The sequence below is a fragment of the Emydura macquarii genome, unplaced genomic scaffold, assembly GCF_026122565.2.
Source record: "Emydura macquarii macquarii isolate MOO-44397 ecotype Brisbane River unplaced genomic scaffold, CSIRO-AGI_Emac_v2 contig_2473, whole genome shotgun sequence".
NCBI lineage: Eukaryota > Metazoa > Chordata > Testudines > Chelidae > Emydura > Emydura macquarii.
The window spans coordinates 33,837,310-33,863,865 of NW_027132610.1; the positions used below are offsets into that span (position 1 = coordinate 33,837,310).

Here is a 26,556-nt window from a genome sequence, read left to right on the forward strand (position 1 = left end):
TTAGATTCCTATTTACTTTAAACTTGATGGACCTGATTTACCGAAATATATGGAGTTAAACCATAGGATGGAATAAATAAGTGTAACCAAATCAAGTAACAACCCAAAGATTTTTTGGGGGGGTTGTATAGAGAGTTTGTTTGGACAGTGAGGTCTATTTGTGCTGCCAGCCCTGGCTAATGATTCTCTACTTACCCACATTTTAAAGACCTAAGATATTTTGCGTGAAAAGAAGCTTGGAAGCAATTGTCTTGTGTTCATTAATCCATAAACATTTGATTTCAAATTAGATTGCCAGCAGACATAACTTCTCTGCTTTGTTACAATGGAGACCTGATTTGATTAATCAAACAGCTTTGTCTCCAGAATAGTTGTCCCTGACAGTGCTATGCAAAAAGCTGCTGATGCAATTGCCAGTACTGGCATGCTCATCCTTCTCACCTTGCTAAATTTTTCCCCATAAAAACATCAATTGTACATCTCATTCAATTATTTATTCTACATAAACACTCACTGCACTTATTGTGCATCATTCTGAGTATTAATAAAAAGCCAAATTCTATTCCTAGCTCTGAAAATGACCTCTTGTCTGTTTTTAAGCAAGTCGCTGTTATGTGCCTCAGTTTCCTCATATGTAAAATGGGGATATTGAGACCTAGCTTCCTTTGTAAAATACTTCAAAAACTGTGGATGAAATACAATAAATAAAAAGTATTATTTTCATTTTCAGTATGTTGGACACTAGCTACCCAATAATATTAGATCATACATTAGTATTTACTATCTATTTTATATTTGATGGGCCTGATTCTCATTTATACTAAGGATGTTCTACATAGCTCCTGCAATGTAGATAGGTCTTCATGTGAGTGTAAATATAAAGTACATCTACTTTTATGTTCCTTTATAATGCCAAAGTAGTGTAAATCAGTCTTCATGTAAACGTGAATCAGGCCTGACACTTCTGCTTCTCATATCTTGCAGTTTTAGATTTCAAAACCAACTGTTCCTTTACTCACTTAAGGTCTCCCTCCCACCTAAAACACCATATATATGTGATAATGGATACCATTATACCGTTGCATAAAAAGAAACTGGGTATGCATGTGAAAATACTGTACCCACAGGCAACACAGAATTAACCTAATAAAAATCCATCAAGCACTAAATTTATTTAATATTGGTGTTATTATCCTGTAATCATTTGCAGTGAAAAGCTATGCATGTTATGATATCTGGGCAGTTTAGACAGTGAATCGGCTATCCATAGACTTTTCATCTGTAATACAAAAATAAATTTACAAACTTTTTGAATTAAACTGGATCTACTGGAAACAACGTGAACAGGTGTTTATTTGATGATAGGTGAAATCATTGACCTTCCAGTATTTTTATTATATTTACAAAAAGAGCACTATGAATATCTTATATCTCTCCTTAATCCAAATTTCATTTTATCATGTTGTCTAGGTAATCTGAGCACACATAGATGCTTCACTTAGTATGAAGAGTATTTGTTGAGACATGAAGCCAATAGGAATATTAATTCTAGACAAAACTGCAGGGATCCCACTAATGAAATGGTTCTCTAGAATGATGGCATTATCCAGAGACTATGGTTAGGTCAAGCATCCATCCCCTCACCGGCTGAATGGGAGCCAGGATGTCTAGAGAGCCTTACAAGAAGACATCCTGATTACCTTCTCCCATGGCAAAACCTCCTGCAAGCAGGTTTGGAAGAAAGTCTTATTGCAGAGACATCTCTCTGATCATTTTGAGGGGGATGTGATAGGGGAAAAACTGGGCTTTTCTCCATGTAAAAGGTGACCAAATCCACTCATAAATCTGTTTCTTGCAGGATCTGATAAGGTGAAGACTATCCATGTAGACAGGCTCTGTGTCTCTTTTCCTTTCCATCCTAGGGAAGCCCTAAAAGGGGATTTTAACCACAGAGGGGCGCTACATGAAAGATAACCTGGAGCTGTATTATCCATCCACCCAGATCTCTGCAGATCCAATGGGGACAGAATTTGCCCCTATCTACAACCTCCCCCTTCTTTCTCAGCTTTACTGTTCCCTCCTTCCCATAGGTACGTTCAGCTCCTCGGGCTTACGGAGTATCTTCCATGCATCTGCAGGGGAATGTGATTGGGCCCATAGATATAAATTCCCTATTTTCATCCTGACTTTACCAGCAACCACTCCCCAATCTGTGCCCCACCTCACTCCCATATGCACACACTACACACCTTTCCAGCCTGCAAGATTCACATTTTAGTCACTCTTCTTAACAGAAACTTTTCTATATTATTATTAAAACATTAAAACACAAACAAAGCAAGGACAAAACAAACACACAACTTATCAAGCTCAGAAAGAAGGTGAAAGAGTAGCTGAGGACATTCTAGGTATGGAGAGCATCTTGGGCAAGCAGAAAAAGGAGAAAATTAGTGAAAAAATTAATACACAATGGGCCAACCTCCATTGGGATGACTGGGCTCCCACCGAAATCAAAGTGAGTGAAACAGGGCCAAGTAGTGAGAAACTTCCCAAAAAAATTCTGATTCTGTTCAACTAAAACCAAATTGTATCATTATAATTGTTATTGTTTTCAGAACTGCCACTGAATGGAAATAGTTATTCACCCAGCTCTACTGCAAACTGACTAAATCTGTCTCGAAGGGAGCTGCAGCAGGACAAATGTCCTGAGTCCCCCACTCTGCGTGGTATCCAGCAGGGAATTGGCACAGTGACACAGTAGGTGGTGCTGTCCTCAAAGTGCCTTCCTTTGGGATGGACTCAACTGTAGGACACAACAGTCCCTGCAAGCACAGCAAAGTGCGACATGTGCTAGCAAGTCCACAATGCTAGTTTGAGAGTAATTTACAGCTGTATCTCTAAAGAACTTCTTTTAACGAGCAAGCCTTTTTCTAAGCCACCTACACACTGAAGTCCATGTAATAGTAACACCCACGGTGGTGACAAACGACACCATGGCAACAAAAAAGCAGGATTCACTTCTCTTCTCAGATTTATGTATTGCAGTTATTACTTTAAACCAAATCTCAGCCCCTACTAGTAAAACTTTGACTTCTTATTAAAGAACACACACTTTCATTTACATATATTCCTCCTGCAAAAGAGGGGAGATATAAATAAGGAAGAGGGCCGGGCACAATGTGCAAGGAATGGATGAAATTCTATGAAAGATGTAAATTACACTTACATACTGAAAACAGCAATTTAAAAAACCCTTTATTTCAGTGAAGAAGGCCTGATTTTCCTCTTACGTCTATCAGTTTTACACGAGTGTAACCCTACTGTCTTTCCCAGAGTTACTCCTGATTTGCACCGGCACAAGACAGATCAGAGTCAGGGCTGGAATTCCTGCTGGCGTTCAAATATGGAAGACAGAAGCCTGTGCTGAACATTACAACAGACCTCCTCCTCAACTAGCATAGTTATCTTCCGGTGAAACAATGCGAGTTAAAGGAGATACCAGAGAATTGCTTATGTCCCCATTTGTTTTATTTCACAGACTTAATGAGTCCTGCCTGTGAGCATTTGTTTATTTTCCTGTGAAATAAAACAAAGCTGACTAACAGTGAGTAGTAGCCCAGAAGAGAGGGGAGATTATAGCCATACTTCCTCTGGTTTTCAAGAGGTGGCAGAACCCAGCCTCTAGACTACATGAACCTGGGGGAATAATGGGAAATGGGGGCTGAAAGCTATCAGGGAAAGCAATCATCTTTGTTTCTAGGCACCTGAACACGCGGATTTCAAATGGATGGCTGGTGTGAGTCTACTGTTCCTGCCAATCTCACTGCCTCCTAGTAGTGGAGAATACTGAGCTACTCAGTGATGGCCGCCAAGTCTTTCTGCCCTGTCCTGCTCCCCATGATCTGCAAACATTTTTACTTTGTATTGTCAAATCTAGGACTCAGAGAAAAAATAAATTCACTGTGAAAATGGCAAGTTTTGCAGTATAATATTACATATCTGCTTCAATTGAGAGTAAGAAAAAGAACTCTGCCAAAGTATCAAATCATCAGATTACAGTATTTCTCACTTCCTCTTCAACACAATCAGTTTCTTCTTGTGACTATCAAAGAAACCAAAGCATGGAGCTACTGATATGATCTCAGCCTCATGCCCACCTTGTTGTGTTTACTGGTTTCATTAAGCTCTTTAACAAATATTACCGGTCCTTAAATAGAATGTATTCAATACTTCTCAGAGAGAAATTAGTTTCCAAAAATTCTCTGTTGATGCAGCCTCCCCTCATTTATTATCTAAATCGAAACATTTATCGGATTACTGAAACGTTGTTTAGATTTTACAATCAATATGTATTAATGAAGAAGTACTATTAGCGTTTTCATCACTTGTTTATTTGCAATTTACATAGATTATGCTTTCCGTAGTTCTTTGTGCTCATGGCATTTTGAACCATGGTGTGTGTTCAGTGATAATTGCCTAAAGAGCTACAGAACAGTTGGTGACTTCTTTTCATATTTTTGGCACAAATCTAAGAATTTATCGCATGCTTGAGTGCAAGTGGAAAAAAATCCCCCCGCTTCATTCTCTCTCTTCTCACACTGGTTTAAATCATGAGTAATTCCACTGAAATCAAGGCAGTGGATAAGAGGAGAATTAGGACCTAGGTCTTTAAGGAAAAACTACGTGTGAGAGGACAGGCTTACACACTGTTATAGGAGTTATTTGTCTTTCAACATTCAAATCTAGAACTGGTCAAACATCGAAGTGGTGTTAGATTTTTAAACTATTCTCTCTTGGATGTTGGCCCAGCATGCAAATTTGCATGAAAGAATGTCTGTGTTAAAGAGAGATCCGAGACTCAAACAGCAAGAGTGCTGCAAGTCAGGAGTGAGTTATTCTGAAAGAACTGCACAGGGAAGCTTGCACACGACATTCATTTATTTTTGTTTTCATTAACAGAATCAACATGCCTAATCGTAGTCTCGTGTTTAGCCCAGCGATCTGTCACCTGACTTTGTAAATGCTGTTACATTGCTTGCAGATACTTATCACACTCTAAGCTTAAAATAATAAGTTCTGACTCAATTGAAATGCAAAGACAAAATACTACATTTCCTTTTCCAGCTGAGCTTCTATTTAATGTGCCAGATGAAGGAGCTTGCTCTGCTTTACTGGATCAGAGTCAAAATGGTTTGTCCAAGAAACTCAGAAATCACAGGAAAACAGCCCTTACCCAGGCAAAACTCTCTATGATGCAAATGAGTGTTTTGCCTGAGTAAACACTGCAGGGTCTTCCATCTTAATATTTCAGAATGGCTAATCCAATCCAGACAAGGGACAAGCCAAATTCCTCTTGCTGGTGTTTTTCTAAGAGTCAAGTAAGTAATTTCTCTAAAGCCTCCTCTAAAGTACATTGCCACAATAAACTGGACAAGCATAATTTGAAATTCTGATGGTCTTGGAAATAATGGATGAATAATGGATCTCACTGTTTTATTACATTGCCTTAAATAACCACACATCTCCTACACTAAACATAAGATTCTGTTGTCATCCATGGTCAGAAAATCATGGCATCTATTTCATAACAGTACAAGATTGTGTTAAGGGTACAGCTTCATGTCCTGAAGATTAAAGCCTGACAGCAGTGATCTCCTCAACCATGCATCTAATCTTTATATCTACGCATGGGCCTTTGGTTCGTAACATTGTGAGTGCTGAATTAATTTAAACCAGTATGTTGGTTAAAGATTCTTCCATAGTTTTGGCACTGTTCCTCTGTTCTTAAGATGCCAAAGTGCCATTAATGTGTTAAGGAACATATTAAGAATACATTAAAATGAATCTGGATTGGAAATTGCATGCTGGAGATGCTTATCTGATCCAAATTGTGGTTAATGAATGCTTCTCTACACGCATAGGTAACTCTAGAGGAAAAGTATAGAGCATGACAACAGGTGGCATGCAATATCAGAGATTATTATGTTGTCTTTACAACTACTCTGTATGCTCAGGTCACCTTTAGTGAATTGCACCACTACTCAGATATGCATTATTGTTAGTCCGCTGATACCACATGCTTCTTCAGCAGTGGGATTTGAGCTGTAGCTTTTAAAGGCCATATGTAATACTTAGAAAACCTCATGATAAAACAATCTAAACACAGAAGACAGAGCTAAATGTTAGGTACAACACTGAAATGAGGATATTATTATAATAGCATCAAATGGCCAGCTTACTGATCATGCTCTGAATTGCCATATCGGGAAGGGACCTAGTCTTATTTTCTTGTATTCTTGCTATTTGGAGAGAGAGTACCTCACATTAATAAACAGCAACCACTCAAGAGTGGCCAAGGGATTGCCATCCAGGCAGCCTCTAGTGGAAGGGTGCCTGTAACAAGATGTAAAGGTGAAAAGTGGGTGCTGGCGATTGCGAGGGCTCCAAAAGGGTCCTAGAGACTTCTTCCCATATGATGTATGCTGTGCGGTGTATGAGAAAGAGGAGGAGGAGAATTGTATAGAGGTTGTGGGACTGATTCTACTCTGCCACACAGGATAACATCAATGACATAACTGGAATTTCATTAGTGTAAAAGTAGTGTGAGACCAGAATCAGGCCCACGGTAAATTATATTTATACCCACTTTCAGGCCCTTTTCCACCACAAAAGCAGTGTAAAATGACCTTAGTGTAAATGTGAATCAGGCCCACTATCTCTGGTTATTCTCAGTGCCAAGATGCAAGCTAAAAGTATGAAATGTCTCTGCCTCTGGTAAAACACCTGTACCCAAATTCTGGGAAATAGTAACTTTAATTCATATTAAAGTAATCCATATATACCACAGAACCAGGAACACACAAAAATAACACACCAACTTGCACCAAGGTTAATACTATATTCCTAGTAGAAGGGAAAGGTTATTTTCATTCCTTACAATCATCTGATGATAAGCTGTAGAGCAGATTCAGCAATATATCCTGGGATGAGATTTTATAATATAATGAACACATCTAGTTCTTTGCCATCTAAGACAGCAACAAAAACAAGAGCAGGACTTGTCTCTATTTTGCTTATGGCAGGAATTAGACAGTGTCCAGAACCCTGTATGCTACCCTGCTAGCATCTTAACTAGTTCAATTACATCATAGACTCTGTTACTTCAACAGTTCTGCTCTCCAGTGTAGGGCATAATTGAAAGCAGCAGCCAGCAGGTATCAAATGTGAGTGGGAAATGTCTCCTGCTGAGTAAGTACTGACTGTGAACCAGATTCACTGTCTTGTAGGCAGTTTTGTAAGGAAGATGTTATAAAGGAGAGGATCCTCAGATGGGTGGAGCATCTGTGGAAGATAAAGAGGCAAGCAAATTACCAAGAATGTTCAGAAGTGGAAACTACATGGCTAAAGAGAGAGATCAAAAGTGAAGAAATAAGCTATTGTAAAGGAATTTTTTCAAAGAGATACAAAAGAGATAAAAAAAAATCTGAAGCACAAGGTATAAAACAACAAATGTGCTCTGACCTCCTTGCCTTCTTCATTCTGTAACTGTGAAGAAAGCCTTATCCAGATGTTTTCATGCTAACCAAAACAACCAATCCCTCTTTTGGTTAGTGATGCTGAAGCTGAACAGCACACAACTGATTAGTTCAGTGGGCCAAATTCTGCCCTTCAAAAAGCCCTGATTCAAAGCCTATTGATATCAATGGAAGTCTTGGCCCTTTTAATCCTTGGAACCTCAAGTGTGAGGACAGGATTGGGCCAAGTGAACACTAAAGTGTAAGGATACTGCAAAAAAAGATGATAAGAATGGCATCATGGAGTTCTATGTTTTGAGCTGGAGTTACTGAGAGACAATAAAGTACTTTATTTACAGGTAAACATTTTTTTCTAACTGCTAACACTGCAAATCCAAACTGGGATTGTTCTGACTCAGGCATGATCAATAATAAATATTTTGCAATTGGATCTCGGTTAAAAAAATTGGTTGAAGAGGATATAGCTTCTCTCTGCCATTACAGTGGTGATGTCCTAACAGAATTTAAAACAGTAAACAGTTTGCTAGTTTGTTTTTTTAGAAAAAGCAAACAGAACAGACTGAATGCACACGAGGAATAGATTTGTTGAGTAAAATGATGCCATTTTTACACTTATTTTTCTAACCATCACCAAACTTTAAAAAACTTAGGTAGAAGTCAAAACTGCAAAACTACTGAATGGTGTAAAGGAGAAAGGTGACGAGTAGTTACCTCTGTTGGTGAAATAAGGAAGTTGAGTGGGTTCTGGAAACTACGTTTAATAATTTTCAATGCATTCATAATGGGAACAAATAGCAGATCCTTATATGAAATTGGAAGATAATCTTTCAAATAATAATTCAAGAACTCGAGGTATGATTCCATGAGACCTTTCAATGAAGTTGGAAAAGCCAAACTGAATAGGGTATTATTTTGAACAGATAAGCATGGAAAACTCAAAATATGGTAGAGAAAAATTGCAGGAGACAGCTCTTGTACTCAGGACTGTTTACCTCAGGAAACCGGCATTTTTCCCATTCTACTCAGACATTTTCAAGATGCATAATTTAGAGCAAACAATGAAGAAATGTTATATTCTGATCATACTTGCTATAAAAAACTATATTTTATTGATGTAAAATTTGAATAAAGGTAGATCTGTATCATAAGCATCACAACTTAATGGCCTATGTTAGATTAATCTCTGTGATGCTTCATATTACTGAACTTGTTTGGATTCATTGAGTTACCTTCAGTGACTGGAGCGATAGTCACTGATGCACCAATGAATAGTCTGCAGAAGTGTGGCACTGACACTGAAGCTGATTTGAAGATAAGCAGCATAACAGATGGTCTTGAAAGCCTGGCAGGAGTTTTAAGGGGTTCTGCTGCTGGTGTCATCAGGGAGAAATTTGATAATGTAAAAGTAATTTTATTTCAGTTCATGAACCCCAGGACCAAATTCAATGAAAGTCTGACTTAAAGGTATCAGGCCTGATTCTCATTCACACTAAGGCTATGTCTTCACTAGAAAAAAAGAAGTGTTTTTATATGAAGATAGTAGCTGTCTCACCTTTAACTAACAGTTAAAATCATCAGTGTAGCAAGCTGACCTCAATATTATACCACACACCTAGTATTAACCTTAACTGGCTACATACAGGTTAAAAACTGCAATGCCTCATCTCTGCTAGGATTTTACTTCAAGATAGCTACCTGACTATAAAACTAACCTGTTTTTCTGTAGTGAAGTCATAGCCAACTGCCACTTTACCACCACTTGGCAGTGTAAAGATGCCTTAAAGGTATCAGTCACATTTGTTCACACTTTCCTCTTATGTAGAGTCCTTAGTATCAATGAGAATATGGCATCATATCTTTTACACAAAATGCACACTGAAACGGGTCTTGTGGTTCAATTCTGTTTAAAATATAATGTGTGAACTCTATGGACCAAATGTAGGTCTGATCAATTTTACTGCAGTCAGTTTAGTTGCTTCCACTTAGACAAGAGCTAAATTTTTCCCAATGTATTTTCGGATGTTCTCCAAAGCAACAAAATTTGCTGGAGAAAATGTCAAAGAAATTGGCTTCACAGCCACAAAAAAAATCATATGAATTTTCTATACTTAGGGGATTGCATCTGCTTGCGCAAGCGTTAATACACTTTGTGAGAGTTATTATGCCTCGGTTCATGTGTTTCAGTCAGACAAGTTGGCAATTCAAATTTCATGACAAAATGCTAACTTATCTTCACCATTGAAAAAGTTAATGAAGTGGTAAATAGTTGCAGAAGCAATGTTACATGCAATGTTTTGCAGGTTTTGAAGGCCTGTCATTATCTGTGAAACTGTATAGATGCAAAAGTAATGAAAGCCCACTAAGAAATCACAACAGGCAAAAACCCTTATAACTTTGAAAACTAGGACAGAACTAGATTTCAATTGTTTAAAAGGGAATATGATTAATTTAGGCCTTCACAAAGAACTACCCTAGACACCTTGGCTTGGATTCTCAACTGGGTCCAGTATCTGCTGGGTACTGTTTAGGTGAAGACCACAAAGAAGCCAGTGCAGCTGCCTGATTCTGAGGTTGGTTTTATGCGACTTTCAGTCCTGGCATAATGGAGAGCAATTTTCAGGCTGCTCTACACCATGCTTACTGGCTGTGGTTTCCAAAGAGTTGTCTACCAAGTGAGAACAACTGGCAGGTAACAAATGTCATTAATAGCAGTAGAAATAGTACTCCAGACATGCCTCCTCCTCCTGCTGCCGAATCGTCCCCTATACTGGGGGCTGCAGAGAATTGGCTACACAGACTCTATGGTAGCTAGGGAATTTGGGCTTCAGTAACACTATGCATTCTTATATCAGGCCTGCACTTGGCCCCAAATGTGAAATCATTACCAAAATGCCTAGAATGGCGCCAGGCAAGTATATGTTACCAAACATAGAAATGGTTTCCAATGTGGGTCATTTCCATCTAAGTTGATTCACAGACTAAAAGCTTTACCGGGCCTAAGTTCCAAACGCAAGAATTGCTTCTCTGACACGCTTATGACGACATAGACAGACATCAGAAATCAGCTCCAGACAAGGAGCTTTTTGTTTGCCCTCTGTGATCTGCACCATGCACAAAGAATCCCATGAGGGATCTTATGAAGCTGTACTGTTAAAAGTGCTCAATATACTGTTTTAAACAAGCAGACTAAAGCCATTCTGTGTATCATAGAAGCGCTGCCAGTTTTCTTATTAACAGACCTATTCTAAGTTTACTGCAAGTTCAGTCATCCATACTGAGTTTTTAGCCAAGTGACAGAGATATGGTTTCATAAATGTTTTCAGATTTTATCCCAATCTCCCTTACAAACTGGTGAATTCAAGAACTGTCCATTTACTGAACTGCAGTTTGCAACTCCTGCTTTGTGGTTGTTTATATTTTTGTTTACTTGTTTGTTTTCTGAATCAATCCTTTTTTCATAAATCTCAGCAAGACACCATACCTAGTATGGGTTGTGCTTTTTGTCAGCATGGTCAACAGAGTCTACCCAAAAAGAGATATTTTGTGTGCCTGCCTTAACTATGATAAATATAGTATGGCTTCAGAACTAGCCAACGGATTTCAACAGGCTACCTCAAAATAAATATTTTATGGCTCTCCAACAGTGGCAACATTTTTAATTCCAAAATCCAAATATTTCGGGCACACATTTTAGGTGCCAACTACTGAGAAAAAAAGTGATTAATGGGAATTACTATACCAGATCAAACTGGCAGTCTGCCCTTGTTAGTGGCCTATGATACCTAGAAGAGGTCTTGGGGTTCATATCAGATTTACATTACAAGTGATTCAGGTTTAGTCAATATTAAAATAAGCACATGACAGACCACAACTAGCCGTCTCTGTTCATCTAATTGGCACTACATTTTCAACAGCGTCTGTCCACTACTGTAGGAATACCTCAGATTTTGAGTGCACAACTTGAGAAACATAGAATCCTGACTTTCAGAGCTCCCACAATTTCCAATTCAACTAATGGAAGCAGCAACCAATTAGCACATCTGGAAATCCACATAAAATTATCTCAAGCGGGAAACCTGAAAATGGAGACGCGCACAAATAATGGGAACTTTTAGGTCTTAGTTTCTCTCTCTTCTAGGATTGCCAACTTTTTAATTGTTTAAAACTGGACACCCGTGCCCATTGACTTCAATGGGAGTTTTTCCCAGAATAAGTATTTCAGGGCTGGATTCTTGGTCCTCTTCCTCTGACTTTCATTAGTGATTCTCTAAATCACTCTATTTAACTGGATGTTTTAAAAAAATACAATAATGTAAGAACATGTACAAGCAAATATCTAGATAGTTTAGAAAGCATTTTACTTCACAGGTTATCACCATTTTATAAACATATTCCTCCAAAAAGCACTGTACTATTCACGTTTTAAAGAAGCCACTTAGTTCATTTAAAGTACTTACTACAGTCTGCTGTTTTAAGTTCACTGTGCAATAACAAATCTTACAGAAAATCATTTGTGTATAATTTCCCTGATAATATTGGGGGGAAATCTCAGATTTCTAATATGGGCATGCATACTTCCTACAAAAATCAATATACCCAGAAAATGAAATCTGGATATTAAAAAGAAAAACAAGAAAGGATAGTGACAATATCAACTAAAAGGGAGAGATGTATTTAAATATCGGCCAAATGACTCTATTTTTCATACCATTTACAATGGAAGCTTAAAGACTAAAATACTCCACAAGCCATTAGTTCCTCAGTACCCTGAAAGGGATTATATATTTCTTAATCAACTGCTAAACCACAGAAGAAGGACAAAGCCTAGACATTAGTAAATGTCTGGGTAACAGTGAAATTTGGAATTCTTCAGCTTGCATAGCACAACAAGAAGCAAAGGATACAATCACAGCAAGAACTGCAGCAGTTATTAAAATCTACCGAAAACCAATTAGGAACATGGCAGTTTCTAAGTCTGCAATATACACCTTTGAAGAATCACATGACAGTAACTAGTGCACTGATTTTTAATGAGGTCACACAAAGCTGTCCATACCAACACACTGTTATTTTTATTTGATGCATCTAATGACAGAGGGCATCCAAAATAGTCAACTCCAGGGGACTGGATAAAGGAAACCACTTTTTATGGCATTTAAGTAGCTTTCCAAAAGCACTTGACTGCAACTTTGCCACGCTATGTGTCATGACTGCTAGGCAATCCATGCAAAAGTGGTCTTTCTCCATTGCACTAAATGTGATGGACTGCATGAGGTAAACTGTAATGCATCAATACCATACCCAAAAAAGAAAGAAAAGAAAAGAAAGCAAGTATGTTCACATCTCAGTCACATAATGGCTAAGGATGTAAAACCAGATCCATGATGGATGAACAGCTTAAATGAACTGCCAGTTCTGAATGCCCTACAGCACTCCTTGGCTACAGCTGCACAAACCTCATAGACTGAACCAACACATTCAAAGGGTGCCTCCAGGAGACAAGAACAACTGTAGCAGGGCATATTAGGAGTGACGTCCTGTGGCCAGATCTGCACCTGTCATCTACTTTCACAGGAAGGCCATGGCATAATTAGGCATTGCCATTTTTAACTAATCTTGGTTTGAGGAAGAAAGAGGGAGTTGCAAAATACAAATAAAATGTCAGTCATGGCAACATGTCTTTCCTGTCTCTGCATTTCTGGTGATTGACAGCCCAGTGCTCTTGTAGTGTACAAAGGCAAAAAAAGAAAAAAATGCAGGCGTTCTTTTCCATCTGAAATGTTTGACAGATTTAACAGCTTTCCAAAATAAAAACTGATGAAATCTCAAATAGAAAAATCCATCTCCTGTACACGAGAGATTACATTTCAACAGGTGAGGCTTGCTATTCCTTAGACAGATGTAGATTTCATTTATTAATTTGGCAGTTGTTAAAAATATAGGGATGACTACAGCTTTACTATTGGTGCAGAGTCTACTTCCTGCTGCTCTGGACGCTGAAGATTTCAACATGATGCATGTTTCTGGATACTCGTCACAACCTGAATGCAATTTCAAGTCCTGTTATCCGCTAGACCAACACTTTACTGATATTTTGACCTGTATTTCTGACACAGTTAAAGTGAACCGAACTGACAGGTGACTGAAAATTCAGGCAGCTGCAGACACATGCAAAAAAGAAATGCAGGAAGTGTTTTAACACAATGGCTTGAATAGTCAAAAAGAATAATATTTTTTCTAATAGCTACTTGATATAGACCAGAAATCTATAGCATACTTTTTATAGTGATAGTAAATTCATACAACGTTGTTTCAAGGAATCACCTACAGTGAGACAAAAACACAGAAAGCTGATTCCCTGGTACAAAGGGAACAAACCAAAATAACTCGCATTCCAATGCGCTGTTTTACTATAGGAAGAGAACTAACTGCACATAAATTAGGTCCATTCAAGTCAATGGAAGACTTGGGCCTATATTACAAAGAACTTTTCAAATGTTACCATGTACTGTGTGCATGTTTCTGTACAGACACACTATGAACATAAAAAAACTTTTATAAACAGAGGGCCAGATCCTGCAAGCCTTACTATTGACTTCACGGGTACAGACAGCTTGAAGGATCAGGCCCAAACACTCAGACGCAACATTAGAATCAGTACAAAATGTCAAGGTATCCTACTTTCTGTGCTTTACACTTAGAATGAAGCCACTGAATGTATAGCTATTGTAACTAACATGGGCGTTTACAGTTAAGATATCAAGAGTTATTTTGTTTCCAGCAGTTTGAGTAATATCAATAAATAAACAAACAGATCTCCAACTGGATGAATCAACAATAGGGTTGGGGTGATGGTAAATCTCTTTCACAATTGAAATATGAATTTTGGTTTGGGTTTTATTTGTGTTTTAAGGACAATATCACTATGGGCTAAGAAGAAATTGTTATAACTGATAGAAAAAAATATTAGCATACACTTTTCAGGAACTGATTCACAGAAACAATCATATAATTAGAATATTAATAAAATATCTGACCCTGGCAAGTGCTGAACACTTCACATAAAATAATCAGATCTTTAACTCTCACTGACTTCAACAGAAGCAGACTGCACATAGCACCTTAAAATAAAAATAGTATTAAGATAGATATATATAGACAAAAATATAGATAGACAGTCAGATCTTCTATTATAGTGGCATCTGAGCATCTTACCAACTTACAACATTCCTAACATTTCGGGCACCTGAGCAACTTACAAATTGATTTCAATGAACACATAAAATTCTGTATTTCTCATCTTCCATCCATTAGTTAGCAAGAATGTTTGTCGTCTTTGTTGCTTTTTTAATTTTTTCTCTTAGTTGCTATTTGTAGGTGCTATCCAAAACCTGCTCCCACTGAAGTCAATAAAGGTGATAGACAGATTGATTGCAGGAGGTGCTCTGCACTATGTTTGATTGAATTCAAAATGGATTAATCTGGAGTTACAATCAAACCCACATTTATTTTACTCATAGTTATTTTATATTTTGGATATTTTATATCAACATAGCCTACCCTCATTCATTTTTTGGAACAATAAAAATATCAGACAAGATCCTCAGCTGAGGTAAATCAGCACAGTTTAATTTATTTCAATAGAGCTATTCTGACTTACCCCATCTGAAGATTTGACCTCAATTTTTAATTCTTACTATTAACAGTGCATATAAATGAGAGATTATTGTGCTCTTCCTGTAGGTAGAGCATGCATATTCTAAAACAATACTACAACAGTGACATAGAGATTTTACTAATGCAAAATACAATGTGGTGTTTTGCAAAAAGTAATATGACTACAAAGAGACTTCACAGTAAACTACAGCAACTGTATGACAATTTGAAATAATGCTAGATAATCTGACAAAGGGTAAACAATTCAAGTTTCACTTTTCATGTGGTATGATAGCAGAAAAACTACCAAGATACACAGAGGCTATATAGTAACTTCTTTCTTGCTAATCTAACTGTTGAAGTAGAAAACGAAAGAGGATATTATAGGCATGATCTTTGTAGGTGAACCTGCTAGCATTTAGATACCTAATTACCTGAATATGCCTACAAATCAAATAATCAAACAACTGAATGTCTTTTCAGTCACAATTCATTGTGCTCACAAAACCAGAGGCTAAACGAAGGGCCCTTTAAAAATGTGGAGATAACTGACAAAATGAGCCAAATTCTTCCAACATGAAACTGACATAAAGACATAATGAGCCTTATGTTTCTCAGACTTACATCCATGCAGCGTAAGCCTGATCTGCACACAGTTTTTGTACCAGTATAAGTATTTTCGTTAGAGGTGTAAATTTTTTTTTTACCAAAATAGTTACACCGGTATAGGACACAGTTATATCACTATAAAGGTGTTGTAAACCAATTTAGCTTATTCCCCTTCCCAAATAGAAATAACTATACTAGTATAATGCACCTTTATACTGATATAACTGCATCCGCGCTAAGAGGGTTGTACTACTCAAACTATAATAGTATAATTAACACACTATAACTTTTCTGTGTTTTCTCTGTGGACAAGCCCTTAAGGTCCCAATTCAGTAAGATGCTAAAACTTAAACAAGTGCTTAAGCCCTATTAGGACTAGTCATATGCTTTAACTTAGACAAGTGCTTAAGTTCCTTGCTGACTGGCACCCTGATAAGAGAAAAATAATTGGCCCATTATGTCTTCATGTTGATTTCTAACAGAAATACTGCAGTAAATATAGATATTCTTCTCCATGATTTACACCCTGGGCAGTATCCTTCTTGTTAATGGGATTGTGTGGCATGTAAATCAGAGAAGAACTTGAATTAAATGTCTACCGTGATATACCAGGCATATATGATTTTATAGATCATCCTGAAGACATTTCACCACAGGCTGTGAATTAAAAGGGAAAACCAAAGCTGCAGCAGAGAATGATGCTGATGATTTAGTTTCACTTTTCCCTCTGTGTTTGTATTGAATCAACACCTGAACTACAGGAAGTACCAGAGATAACTGCACTTCAGTGATGAATACAGTTTTAAAAGGATTTTAGAATCTTTCTATATGGAAAGCACTAAGTAAAATCCAAATATTATTTATGGTTATTGCTAGATTTTTCAGAATACACTGCTTTCTGACTGGTACATTATATTCAGTATGCTGGATACCAGATGGGCCAGACTGAGGCGTAGAGTAAGCAAGCACAGTGAGACTGCACTGAGCAGGCACTAGCACAAATGATAGCTCTGTGTGTGTATGTATAGATATATATGTGTGTGCATATGTACATATAAAATATGTGTTAGTGTATTAGTGTATAGTGTGAAAATAAATACTATAGAATTCATGGAGCAGTTTTACCTATTATTTAGCATTCCCTCACATTAAGTTTTGTATGTGTTCGTTTTCTGCCCCAATATGAACTTCTGCATAATTCACACAGGTAGACTGTGTACTTAAAGAGTTGTCAAATGTAAATGGGTCACTGTTTTCATATCTTTAACATCTGTTGTTTATATCCAAGAAAGCACACCAGGGGCAAGAAAATTAATTCCCCAATTGCTCTCAACTGAGTTAGGGAACAGCAATAAACAGCTTACTGTAAAGCCTCTAGCTACAGTAAAATTGCTGTCAATAAAATGTGGCTGATATGGTTTTGCTGTACAAGAATAGATTCTTTGGAAATGAAATTCTGAAATGGTAACTAGAAAGATCCCTTCTTGTCCTTAAACGCAAAAGAACAGTATCTCACAAAATTCCAATAGCATTAAACTCTTAGGATCCTATTCTCTCTGCTGTGTGTGATGTGATTCTTATTAGCATTTCTGAAAATTTTAGGCATTGCATGTCCAGGTGAGAACAGACTGCAGTGATTCGGACAAAAACTCTACATGGAAAACTGATTTAAAGAAAAAGGAAGCTTGCTAGGCTTTTACTGTTATGTAGCTATTTACACAAAATGTTCATTATTATAGCTTAGCATTTACAGTGCCACAATTGAAAACAGTATTATAGCTTAAGGTTATGTTCAGATTTCCATTACAACACCCAGTTTTCACATGCTCTTAACTTCCTGAAAAATTCTCCTTTTCAGCTGAAATTTTCCATGCTTGGTCTCAGCTCAAAGATGAATTTCTTTGGACAGTTGAGCAAAATCTGTTAACATATTTTTGAGTTATGCAAAGGAGGAAAAACACACTATACTTTTTCAGTATTCCTAGTGTTTTAAGATATACATAACTCAAAAACATCTGAATATTATATGCTGAAATTCTCCCAGTGGATACTCCTCACCAAGCCAGGCTAACGTAAAAATAAAATAACCACAAGCATAAATAATTAAAACAATGAAATTACAGTTGATAGAAAATGCAACTTTGCACATCTGCAGTAAAAAACTGGCAGTAAGAACAATACTATTTACAAGACTACAGAATGCTATGAATACTTAATGATACAAGGTATGAAAAGTTCTGCACTGCTATTATGCTGTGGATTACCACAGTTGCACACACTTTCAACTTTGCAACTGTGGAAGAACACATTAGATGCATTAGTGTTTTAATTTTTCTTTCTTTAAAAAATAGGGAAACTGAATATAAAACCTTCAAGTTACAATTTCAAACACTCCAAAGAAAAAAAAATGCCAAAAATTACATTGCAGAACAAGCTTACACGATCTTCACTCCTCATGTTGAGTGTTCATTCCTCATATTTTTTCCTTACTCTGGCAAAACTGCCTTGACTGAATAAGGAGCACAAAATTGGCCCCACAAAGTATGTTGTATTACTGTTTATGCAGTTAAATATATACCTTAATACAGTGTTTCTCAATTAAATTTGGCCACGGAACTCTTTTGAACTTGATAAATAATTGCAGAACCCCTCAAACTCTTAACAGTATTTTTACATATGGGGCCAAAAAAAATGGCAAAATAAGCAAATTATATACAAACAACTAGGTTAGCATTTCTCAATTAAATTACACTCATACTCGATACCCTCCGCCGAAAAATCCAGCACATCTTCCCTTTTTCAGCGGCGCGGAGAACAGCTGCTATCGGCGGCTCGATGTCACTTTCTCGCGGAACCCTAACAGTGTTCCGTGGAACACCAATTGAGAAACACTGCCTTAATATACAATATGAGAAATGTGTGTAAGCTAAGGCTACTATGAGAACCTTAATTTTTGTATTTTCTGTCTTTTGAATGTTTAAAAATGTAGGGCCAAACTCAGTGCTTGTTTATCTTGACTGACTTCAGTGGAATTGTGCACATTTCCAAAAGGGTTTAATTTTGGCGCATACATAAAAAGTACTTAAGCATGTGCTTTAGTCTACCCCTATTTAGGACAACATTTACGCAGATGATTACCTCTGATAATATGTTTAGGTCCCCTTGACTTCAGTGGGATTTATGTATGCACCTTATGTTAAGCACACACTTACCTGCTATTCTGAATAACAATGCTTTCATGAATTGAAGTCTTTGTTCATAACTTTCACTCTTACCTTAATGTTAGTTTTTAGACCTGTGTTACTGAAGCTTTACAGTGGCGTAACTCCTTCCAAATTCGTTGGAACAGAGTTACATTAGTGCAAAGCATGGTGATTTGGCTCTCATTTCACTGTTTATTCTATTGATAATATTATGGCACTGAGTAGGGTTTTTGTAAAAGAAAACCTTTCACACAGAAAAAAGCTGTCTTCTACTGTAATTTGTACTTCATTATTTGGTGCATTGGCTTAATATTTTGGATAATGTTTTTGTTCAGTCGAATACTGAAAGGAACACTGATAGAGCACTCTGCATAGATTTCAGTTTATTATTCATGGGTCATACTAGTGACTACAAAGTCTAAGCCACAAGAGCTGACAGTATGTAACATTCATTCCACACTCCTAATTATGTTAATTAGCACTGAAAAGACACTCCCAAATTCAAGTATTCAAAAGTGCTCTGCTCAGAGCAGCCACCAGTTGTTCTGTATGAAAGGCACTTGGGGAGGGCTTTGGTTTTTATACCGGCACTTTTGAAACACCAACCAGCCAAATTCAAAGTGGTGTACAGAGGTTTAGCCAAGCAGTTCCCATTGGATTTAGTGGCAATCACATAGCTAAAGCCAAACAGATTATTCCGAAAATGTAGGAGTCCTGAAAGGTATTATTTATGGGATCCAGTCCTAGCAGATGATTTAGGCCACACTCCCATTAAAGTCAATGGGAGTTTTGCCCTAATAAGTTTATTTTAGTTTATCTGCAGACCCTAATGCCATGTGTATGTGTTTTCATCATGAATAACATCTTTAACTTAACATCTCAAGTAACATCTTTAACTGAAAATATATCATGCTAACATTGCTCAGACAAGAATTTCTCTAACCTTCTCCCTTTTTTATCCCAACATTCTCTGCAACATTCCATGGACCCTTTCCAAATTACGGAAAGAAAACTTTCTGCAAAAGATGCAGGTGAACCCTTTGCTATTACTTTTAGGTAAAATACAGAAATTCCCAATTCTAAATGCAAGAAAACAGTACAATGGCACAGAATGAAACATTTTTTCACAAAGTCCTTTAAAAAATGCACTTCTGATCTTCTTACATTATTTTCACTAAACAATCTATAAGAAAGATTTTAAATAAAATCTAATATTCTACTTTAAGGACATACTCTACATCAACAAGTCTTTTAAAAAAAACCAACTCATATCTATGAAACTATATTTAATTTCTGCATGATCACAGTGAAAAGTAGCCAAGATACATCTTAACTGCAGCGATCACAGATAGAGAAATACCAGATTCTAACTCACGCTGCCACTGTTGGCTAAACTCAACCGGCAGAAAATTTTATAAGGGCAAAAAAAGCTTACTTTTTGTAACACTGATCAACTGGAAAATCTATTTAAAAAAAATCAGGATTACAAATGAAAAAGCACAATTTAAATAATTGTTTATATAAAAAAGAGCAATAAAATACAGTTGCATATTCTGTCGCATGTAATATTATACCACATCTACAGCCTGATCAAAAGCCCACGGAAGTCAATGAGAATCTTTCCGTTGACTACAACAGGATTTGAATCAGGTTCATAATAAAAGAATGTGAGTATATTGACTGGTCTTATTACTAAAACTTAAGCCAACATTTGTTTAATGTAAAGAACAAAAAAAGAAGGTGAAAATGTTGCATGTAGGTTTTCTGCCCACATTCAGCATCACTGTTCAGTGCTGACATGTTCTGTCAGGTAAATCATTTTGGTGAGCTTAACTTCTTTTAACTTCTTTGGAAGTCTGAAGGGGATTAAGTCTAATTCTTGTAACAGAACCTGGTAAATTTATTTAAGTTAAATTAACAGCATCTCTGAAGACCAAAGGAGGTTTTCAAATTTTTGTAACTAAAATGGAGCAAGAGAGTATTTATTCCCTGGCCTGAACGTCAGCTGAATAACCACAGATTACCCAGAGCTACTCTGAGATGGAGGTTTTTTAAAATGAGCAATTAAAAAAAAAATTATGCTAGCAGTAACGCCACTGTAGTACATAAAACATTCTGAACACTATTCTGAGAGTTTACGGTGCTTTAAAATCCTTGTGAAAGATAGATTTTTGTGTGGAGCGTTTTCTAAGTGTTTCTTCAGTGCCTCATTTCCAGTCTATTGAGTGTTTTTGGAGTAGTTACCTGGACAGCAGATGCCTTGTAAGTGCCTGTTTTAAACAAGGTGTCTTGTTAGTTTGACACCTTACAGATCCCCAAAAGTCAAGAGACAGTTTTGGGAATGTCATATTCATCTTAGATAAGGCTAATGCAACATCCAGGGAATTACTTTGTCCTCAACTTAACTACTGTCAAAATCTTTTTGCAAAAGTAAGTTTAAATGTTCCTTGCCTGCTTCTCTAAGATTCATACTTTGCAGACCCTAATCAATTCAGACAAATCAACATACCTTGAAGGGTACAATGCCTACAATGATATGAAGTTGATTGCTAAACCCTAGAAAGTTGGTGCAGTGAAAGCCAAGCACTAAGAAGCTGCTTTGCAAACATGTAAATTTAACTACTGGTTGCTCCAGTGCAACTATCATTAAACAAAAGGTTTCTTTGGCTGTAGTACCAGTTTAATCCTCCCTCCCCCATTTCCTATCTACTGCAGGATTGGCACCTGGCCAGCTCAAGCGACACAGTACCTTAGTGCCATCTACAGGCTATATTGACATTCTAATTTAGTGGCAAAAGACAAGCATCAATGAAATAAATTAGACAGCGCTGCATTTAAATCTTTATTAACAAGGAATTATTAGACCTAAGAAAAACTAATGCTGGATTTGGTTGAAATATGAGTTTCTCAGCCTCCTAATCCCTCTTCATATGGCATATTTCACAGTTTAAAATGAGTTATGACAGATCACTTATGCATAAGTAAGATGAGAAAATATTTACAATGGGCTGATTTTTTTCTGCATAATTCAGTTGTATTTAGAGTGAATGCATTCCTTTTGAAAGTATACTTTGGCCATTTTTTAAAATATGCAAAAAACTTTCTATTGAACCTTCTACTTTTACTCTATAACAACAAAATCATTTTAAATCAAAACAGAGGAAGACTTCCTTATGGCTTAGTTATATCCTACCAACAAACCAAATGCTCTACAGCTGAAGTTCCTTGGAAATTCTGCTATCTTTGTAAGTGAAAAAAAAAAAAAACCCTTTAGCAACAGTAACGTAACAATATTCCAAATTAGTTTGAAATAAAAAAGATACTCAAACCAGCCTCACTTGAAATTTGAAAGTGAATTTACATATTCCCAAAGTAACACATTAATCCTCAAACAGTCAAATTTTCTCTTTGAGTGGGATTTGGTATATTAGGAAACAGTTTTTCTTCTTCATTAACTTTTACATTGGGACACTCTTGGGAAAACAATTTGGCTTTTAACAATTTCTTTTCAGTTTTGATCTGTTGTTTATGCACACGTGGGTGGGGGTGTGCGCATGTGTATGTGTGCATGTGTCGTTCTTTTTAATAATCACTCTTAAAACTGTGAAATATCAGAGGCATTTTACAAGTCCCCAGAGAGATGGTAAAGTGGTCTTTTTTCTCTCTGTCCATATTATAACTAAGCTAAAATTAGACCTAAACAAAAGACATACTGGCACTTTAATACTGGTTGATTGGGCACTTGTATGCAGTACTTATAGACCAGTAAAAGTGCTCATTTACCTGTCTGGTGTGTAAGGGGCCCTTTGTCTTGAAGCCTCCTTGGGAACTGCACTCTGAGGCACTGAAGTGATCTGAACTAGTGGAAGAGCGTTTGGAAAGGGTGTCACAACCACCAACAAAGGTGTTGTCCAACGGAAGTTCCTGAATCACATGATGCTTTTTCACTGATACTGGAGTGTCAGGTTTAAGATGAAAAGCAGACTGTGGAGAGGCAGATTTGTAATGCTTAGCAAGATCAGGACTGTTAGGTTTAAAGGTTGTTGGTGGTGCTGTGCCCCAATCAAATCTTCCTATACTTTGCTCCTCCAGCTCAGCTGGAAGGCTTATTGTCCCGTTGATAGGTTCATGAACAGCATCATCAGGTTTGGACTCCTCAATGGTAACAAAGTTCAAAAGAGAACTTTTAGGAGACTTCCTTTTCTTCCTTTTCTTTTTCTTGTTCTGTTTGTTCTCCTGATTGGGAGACATCCATTCAGCACCTTGCTTGCTTCTTTGTGCCGCTTTGAACCTAGATGCATGTCGACAGCGAACCAAAACCGTGACAAATATCACCACGATCACAACCATAGCACCTGCCACTATAGCAATCATGATAGTAAGATAGTCCTCATTTTGATAGGGTTGGCTACTGTCCCCTATGTTCCGGTCCAATGGTGTTTCCATAGTCCTGCGTATCAAGTCATAAATATAAGAGGCATTTCCAGCAGTGTCATTCACATACAAAAATACAAGCACAAGAGTATGCAAGGATTTAGGATAACCCAAGTCACTTATGTTGACCACTAACCGATGCAGCCCCACATCAGTAGGAGCTGGTTTTTCTTCCAGAGTAATATTACCTGTCACTGGATCAATACGAAATAAACCTTTGTTATTTCCACTTACAATTGTATATTTAAGTTCAGCATTCATTCCAGTGTCTATATCCACAGCAAATACTTCTGCTACTACAGAACCTGGGATTGCTGAGAGTGGCACCAACTTAAAAGAAGTATTAGAAGGTGGGTAGATGACAACGGGGCTGTTATCATTAACATCCATGACATTTATTGTTACTTTCGCTGTAGAAGAGCGAGGTGGTTGTCCTCCATCAATGGCCTTGACATCAAAGGTGTACGAGCTCTGCTGTTCTCGATCAAAAGAAACATTGGACTTTATAACTCCAGAGTAAGGATCCAGCACAAAGTTCTCATTGTCATTCAGGATGGAAAGAGTCACTGCTTTATTTTCCCCTGCATCTGCATCAGTCACTGTTATCACTCCCACCGTGCTATACTTTGGTAAGTTCTCAGATACAAAAAACTGAAAGTGATTATGAGTAAATTTGGGACTGTTGTCATTTTCATCCAGCACAGTAACAATTACAGCTGCTTGACTCTGCAGAGGAGGGGTGCCATTGTCCCTTGCTGTTATGGTAAAAATGAAACGTTCTTGCTCTTCTCTGTCAAAAACTCTGGAGGCTGTCAAAACTCCTGTCTTTCGATCCAGATCGAAAAAGGAGGCATTAGGGCCAAGCTGATAAACTATGTCTGCATTTTTCCCACTGTCTTCGTCTGTGGCACTAACAGTTGTTAAGTATAGACCACGACGGTTGTTTTCAGAAACTGACAGCTCAATTACAGGCTGGCTGAAAATTGGAGGGTTGTCATTTTCATCCTCCAGTTTAACTCTTACCAGGGCAGTCTGGTTCAAACTGGGCTTGCCAGAATCAGAGGCAACAATTTTAAAGCTGAATTCTTTGGTGCCTTCATAGTCCAACAAGGAAGAGGTCTCTAACAAATACTGGTTGTCGTAAACTGCCTTCAAGTGAAATGGGACCTCACTCTCAATGAAACAGATCACTTTGCCATTCACATCAGTGTCCTTATCTGAAACTGTAATTAGGGCAATCTTTGTATTGACAGGATCTTTCTCAGATAAGTATACTGTGCCATTGATGGGACTTATAATATACCTGAGGTCTATGTTAGGAGGGTTATCATTTACATCAGTGACATTGATGGTAACAGTTGCCCGAGCAGGAGTAGAGCTACCATCACTGGCCAGCACTGTCACTTTGTGAATAGCAGTCTCTTCTCGATCTAAGGACCTCTGAACTGTAATCAGCCCTGTTGTGTTGTTTAAAGCAAAGAGCCTTTTGGTTGCAGGGGCAACTTGGGCACCAAAAATATATCTGATTTCTGCATTGCTTCCTACATCTGCATCTGTAGCATGAAGCTGAATTACAGAGGTGCCTATAGGGGCATTCTCTGGTATGTGAACCTCCATCTGACTCTCTTTAAAAACTGGCCTATTATCATTGACATCACTTACTGTGACTTGCAGTATGGCTGTGCTGGATTTCTGAGGGGTTCCTCCATCCTCTACTTTGATTTTCATTACATAGGTGTCCTTCTGCTCCCTATCCAAGTTTTGCTGCACGATCAGTTGAGGCCATTTCTCTCCTTCTGGAGTTTCTACAATATCCAGTCCAAAGACACTCTGCCCATTTAACAATTCATAGTGCTGTACACCATTGAAACCAGTGTCAGGATCGGTTGCTGATGGAATTGGAAAGCGGCTGTTGATTAAAGTGTTTTCGGGTATAGAGATATTGATGACAGGGGATGGAAACATAGGTGCATTGTCATTGGTATCTTTTACAATGATTTTTATTTTTATCAGCCTAAAAAAGTCATTGGGAAGAATAACCACTTCAAGTTCAAAAAAACACTCATTTTCTTCAGCATAGGAGGCTCCAGCACAGAGTTTTTCTCGGTCTATTCTATTAGATGTGGTAAAGATTTCCCCGGTGGTGCTGGACACTTTGACCAAAGGGGCATCCCCTGCTTTAGAAACCAGTCTGTAAACAAGGCTGGCGCTGGTCCCTGTGGCAGCATTGATGTGAGAAATGTTCAGATCCTTTGGTATGTTTCCTATGGGTACATTTTCAGGCAGCTCCTCTCTAATAGTGTAAATAAGTTCTTGAGCTACAGCTGAATCCAGCCTTAAACAGGCAATCAGAGCGGCCAACAGGTAAAAATCCCTCAGGTCCATGATAATGTGTTTATTCTCTTTTTCTGGATTTTAGGATTCAAAGGTTTCCACTGAGGAATGGTGCACAATTTGCAAGAGGAGGCGTGCATGGACTGCAGGATGCATTACATCTCATTTCTTATTTGGAGACAGCAACTGTCAACACAATCACACAGACGAACATTATTGTTTCACAAAAAAAACAAAACAAATCCACAACCACCAAGTACTACTACTCATTTCTGCAATGCACACTTGCACACAGTACATTTCTCTGCTTCTCCCTTTTACAAGCGATCCCGGACGAATGCACCAATATCCCGTCAACTGCACATACCGAGAATGGAATTAACTACTTGCAGTACTAAAGGCAGCTACAGTTTCGATATGTACTTTCCCAATCGTTTGTTACCACTTTGTGTAATTAGTAATGTGCATTCCCCCCCTCCACCCAGTCATTTGGTGCAAGTGAAAATTCTTGCTGTAGTTCTCTATGATTTTATGCTAGCTGCAATGTCAGCTGCCAAATGTAATTTGTTGTTTCCTTCCGTGCATTTTTTCTTGCTAACCAGATTTTTCTTTCCTCTTGGTGCCTTGCATCCCCCTCTATTGCTATCATATTGGGAAATAAGCACCCGGACATGCTGCAGCAGCAGTCGTCACTGGCTACTTCACATCCCTATTAACTAAAGAGACAATAACACGACTCACAGTTTCTTACACAGTAAGCTTAGTGTCTCGTCTCCAGATGTTGG

General features: G+C 37.6%; 1 protein-coding gene across 1 annotated transcript in view; it reads right to left on the reverse strand.

Moving 5' to 3' along the window:
- The window catches only part of LOC137163108 (protocadherin-9), a 153,781-nt gene that overhangs the window by 126,111 nt on the left and 1,114 nt on the right, over positions 1-26,556 (reverse strand). Inside the window, exon 2 of the mRNA XM_067563210.1 lies at positions 22,787-25,957. Coding sequence (XP_067419311.1) covers positions 22,787-25,822 — 3,036 coding nt within the window. The 5' untranslated portion in view covers positions 25,823-25,957. The remainder of the gene's footprint in view (positions 1-22,786; positions 25,958-26,556) is intronic.